The sequence below is a fragment of the Ipomoea triloba genome, chromosome 5, assembly GCF_003576645.1.
Source record: "Ipomoea triloba cultivar NCNSP0323 chromosome 5, ASM357664v1".
Taxonomy (NCBI): domain Eukaryota; kingdom Viridiplantae; phylum Streptophyta; class Magnoliopsida; order Solanales; family Convolvulaceae; genus Ipomoea; species Ipomoea triloba.
The window spans coordinates 2055081-2059730 of NC_044920.1; the positions used below are offsets into that span (position 1 = coordinate 2055081).

At 37.4% G+C, this 4650-nt stretch overlaps 1 protein-coding gene across 1 annotated transcript; it reads left to right on the plus strand.

The window, feature by feature from the left end:
• Positions 1-565: 565 nt before the first annotated feature.
• On the plus strand, positions 566-3554 carry LOC116019634 (putative Myb family transcription factor At1g14600). The gene is made up of 5 exons (XM_031259910.1): positions 566-895; positions 1550-1626; positions 1922-1958; positions 2274-2382; positions 3074-3554. Exons 1-5 carry the CDS (start codon positions 568-570, stop codon positions 3552-3554), a joined length of 1032 nt encoding a protein of 343 aa, XP_031115770.1. The 5' UTR covers positions 566-567.
• The last annotated feature ends 1096 nt before the right edge of the window (positions 3555-4650 follow it).

Here is a 4650-nt window from a genome sequence, read left to right on the forward strand (position 1 = left end):
CATAGTTATTACTGTGTCCAGTTAAGTCGCGACGTCCCCTGACCGCCTTATCGCGTTGGAAATGTTGAAATTCGGGGGTCGTAAACCGAAACGAATTAAATCCGAACCAAAACCGAACCGTTTCAAACTGAACCGAACTCTAATGTAAAACCGAATGGTTTATTTTTTTTTTTTAAATCGAAACCGAAAAAACTGAACCGAAGACCAAAACGACCACCCCTAGTTAAAGTTTTACTCTCTCCATGTGAACATTATTTTTAACAGTAACTATTAATTCTAAATGATAAAAATAACATTATATATATATGTGCCAAGATCTTGTGATTTAGTGGCACTCAATGTGGAAGGGAGTGGGTTCGAGGCTTAGTGGAGGCGAACTATTGACTGTTTGTGCTTCAGTACGTAGAAACTATTCAAAAAAGAAATTGTAGGCCAAAAATATTATTTCCCGTGTATATATATATATAACTACGTACTCCCTCAATCCACCATTAATAACACACAAAAATCCATATTGGGAAGCCAAATATATACATCATCATTATTATTATTATTGATCAAAGAGAGATGATGAAAGAGCAGAAAAGCAGCACTCAAGTCTTCCAGACAGAAATCCCCGAAATCAAATCCGAAGAGGAAGAAGAAGAAGAAGACAGTAAACAAAGTAAGAAATCTGGAAAGAGAAGTGATAATGGAGTAGTAGTAAGCATTAGCTCCAGCAATAACAGCACCGTGGAAGGTGATAACGAGGATGTCGGGAAGAAGACGACCAACTCATCATCCTCTGCAGGAGACGTGAGGCCGTACAAACGTTCTACTGTTCGGAGATTACGATGGACTTCTGAGCTCCATCGTTGCTTTGTTCATGCTGTTCGCAGACTTGGAGGGCAAGATAGTAAGTTCACGCACACATATAGAAATACTTGGTGGACTCTCATTTTATACTCACAAGTTCTTGATGTAATAAATACTTTTCTATGGACCAACATGATAAATAACCTATCATTGTTTTTCAAATCAGTGAGTAGAATTTGAGAGTAGGTATAGTAGAACTATATATATATATATATAGATATAAATATATATGATGTGTATTTTTTTTATTACTTTTTTTTGAGTAACGAGGTAGACCATCAGTCACTATGTGAAGGTGTGCAAGGTGTGCATAGGCCAATAAGCCGTTCCAGTTGAGAGTGGAACTTATTATTTATAACTAATGAGGGAGACCCTCAGCCACTATCTAAAGGTGTGCATATATAGGCCAATAAGTCGTTCCAGCTGAGAGTATTTTATAAGATAGTATCTGTTCAATATACTTTTTCCATCTGTAATAGCCTAAAGAGTCAATACCCCACCGCCGGGGATTTGATCTTGTGATCTTTCCTCAAGTACAATCACAGAGGTAGGTGCCAACTGAGCACAAAGGTGATTGGAATTGACCTGTTGTGTATTTTGTTGATCTAATGAAAATTATCATTAATTCAATATAATGTAATTAGAGAGAGATAAGATGGTTATTACTGCTAATTATCTTAATTAATTATTGCAGAAGCTACGCCTAAGTTAGTTGCTGAATTGATGAATGTTAAAGGCATTAACATATCTCATGTCAAGAGCCACCTTCAGGTATATATATGTGTGTGTTTGTGTGGCTTTTACTATAGTGTCGATTTACCTCAATATCGATAATATGGAGAACAATTATGCATATAATATAATATACCTCGTTATATCGGGTAATATTAATATTAATAAAGATAATAGTCAATATAACAAAAAATAACTTATATAATTGTATTTAATATTATAGACACCGTATCCATCGACATGTATTTTGGATCATATAAACTCTCATATGTGTGTATGTTATGGGATTTGTTAATGTGTTTTGTTTTGAAATTGTTGTATCATTAATTACCAGATGTACAGAAGTAAGAAGACAGATGAACCTAACCAAGGTAAGATAATTGGTTTTCTATGTACTTTGAAATATTGGGGTTCTCTCTCTATGTATGATATCACTCCCATTACATTTTTATAATTATTAATAGTTGAAAATCAAAGGAAAATAATATAATGACATTTTTATAATTATAATCGTGCATTGGGAAACGTTTTACAGTGCATTTTGAAACTCGTTTCTAAATGCATTATCAAGCGTTTCTAAATGCAAGATCATAATTATAAAAATGTCATTGTATTTTGTTCTTAATTTTTAAACACACACAAATACTAGGGTTTCATATTCTTGTATATATATGTATGTGCGACAGCTGCGTGTGATGGAGGGTTTGTTCTTGATAATGAAGATGACCATGTTTACAACTTCAGCCATTTCCATAGGCTTCATGGGTTTAATCAAACACCAACTCCCATTTTAAGGTATGAAATTTACTAGAATTTTTTTTTAAATTTTTTAATTCTATATTATTGTACAGTGTCATGTTTTATGACAACATTAAACAACAAAAACAAAAACAAGAGAAATAAGTTAATGAACAAAAAAGGATATATGACATTAAATAAGCCTTTTGAATATATTTTAGTTTGTCTTATTTATTACCGTTGTCTCATTTTACATGTCAGGTCATGTGCATAAGCTAGACTTGATTCAAGTTATTTATAATTTAATTTTTTTGTAATATTTAATTTAGTGTTAGTATATAAAATTTATATATTTAACAATAACATAAAAAAATTTATTATCAAACACAAAAAATTATACGGAATAATAAAATGTTAAAGAAAATAAACAAGGAATGAAGAACTTATTTCAGTAACATGACAAGTAAAAATGGGACAGATGGAATACATTGGTAATAAAATTTTTCAAAAATAAAAAATAAAAAAATTCGTCTGGTGGGCTTCGGACTAAAAATTTAGGATTTTTTTTTTGTTAAATTGAATTTTTTTTTCAATTGACCATGGATATTTTTTTTTGACTCTATTTTTCTTTAAATATCCACTATGAGAAAATCTAAAAAATGACTTTGGTGTTTCTAAACAACCCTAAATTTAACTTCAATTTCTCCCTAATTCTTTTTGTTTTTTCTTTTTAATTATTTTGGTCCAGATCTGAAGATGCTGTAATAAAGATTGGTGGAGCTAATTACGTATATTACCCTTATAATAATACGAAAATGGCAGCCTCCAATACACTGAGAAGTGGGTTCAATGGTCAAAACAACAACAAATATTCTCTCAGTTCGGATTTTCCCATGATGTTCCGACAAAGATTCTCGTCTGCTGCTGATGAGACAATGAGTAGACCCACTCCATCGTCTTCAACCAATCTGCAACAACTACACAGAAAGAGAGAGAAAATGGGCAGAATAATAGTAAAGAAAAGGAAATTTGCAGAAGTGAATAATAATCTTGATTTGAATTTATCCTTAAATGCGAGGAATATTAATGATGAGCAGAAGAGATTGAAGGTGGTGGAGTACGAGGATAGTAATCATAGTACTAAACTGTGTCTCTCATTGTATTCATCAGAAGGAGGAACAGGAATATTGGGTGGCAGTAGTAGTTGTAGTTTAGATCTAAGTTTGTGATTGTTAGGACTCCTATTTTCGACTAGTTTTCCTTCTATTCAAACTCTGTAGCTAGTATAAATATTCTCTTGTAATCTTAACCTGATTGAGACATTCAATTATTCTAAACCTAATCTGGTATCAGAGCCATACAATCCCGAATTCCCTGTCGTCGGCTCATCATTATGTGAGTATTAAACTCACTAATTGCAACTTCTTGTTCTGGCGTGCTCAGATGGTCCCGTTTTTACGAGGTCAGAATCTCATGGGGTTCGTTGATGGTACTGTTACTGCGCCTTCGGCTACCTTGCCCGTCACCGCCGGCGAGGTCTCCTCCCATGCAGCGGCGGTGAACCCGGCGTTCGCTCCATGGCAGCAGCAAGACCAAGCCATCCTTTCTATGATCATTGCGTCGCTCACCGAAGAAGTCATGCCTCTTGTTCTGGGCAAAACGACTTCCCGTGCTGCGTGGTGTGCAATCGAGTTGGCGCTGGCATCCACTTCCCGAGCTCCGTCGGTTCACCTACTCGGTCAGTTGCAGACCCTGCAACAAGGAGATGCCTCCATAGCTGATTTTCTTGGACGTGTGAAGGTGCTGATGGAGGATCTTGTTCTCGCCGACCGACCGGTCTCCGACGACGAGATGAACATATACGTGTTTCGCGGGCTTCGGGCTGAATTTCAGTCGTTCGCGGCGTCGTTGTCGTCGCGTCCCAATCCTGTTTCGTTGGAGCAGCTGGCTGATCTGTTGGGTTCCCAGGAGTTTGCTCACGTTCGGGAGTTCTCGCAGATGGTCGGTGGTGGCTCGCCGGTGGCTAATGCCGCGCGCAGGGGGTCTGGCCGTGGTGGTCGCCGCGGTGGTCAGTAGTGGCGCGGTGGTTTCCAGGCTTCGGTTCCTTCGTTCCAGCAGCCTTGTCGTGGTTTTTTGACTGGGCAGTACGGGTTTCACGGCCAGCAGCAGTCCGGGCGCGGTCGTGGGCAGTCGTGGCGTGGCAGCGGCGGTTCGTCGCGCGGTGGTCATTCGCAGCTGCGGTGTCAGATTTGTAACATCCCCGGTCACTCTGCTTTGACGTGCTATCGTCGTTACACCGATAGTTCGCAGGCTAATATGATTTAC

Excerpts from the sequence above, each read along its gene's own strand:
- LOC116019634 (XM_031259910.1), top strand. The coding sequence starts at position 568 with ATGATGAAAGAGCAGAAAAGCAGCACTCAAGTCTTCCAGACAGAAATC. Across the intron at positions 896-1,549 it reads CAGACTTGGAGGGCAAGATA|AAGCTACGCCTAAGTTAGTT; the intron begins GTAAGTTCACGC and ends TAATTATTGCAG. Across the intron at positions 1,959-2,273 it reads GACAGATGAACCTAACCAAG|CTGCGTGTGATGGAGGGTTT; the intron begins GTAAGATAATTG and ends TATGTGCGACAG.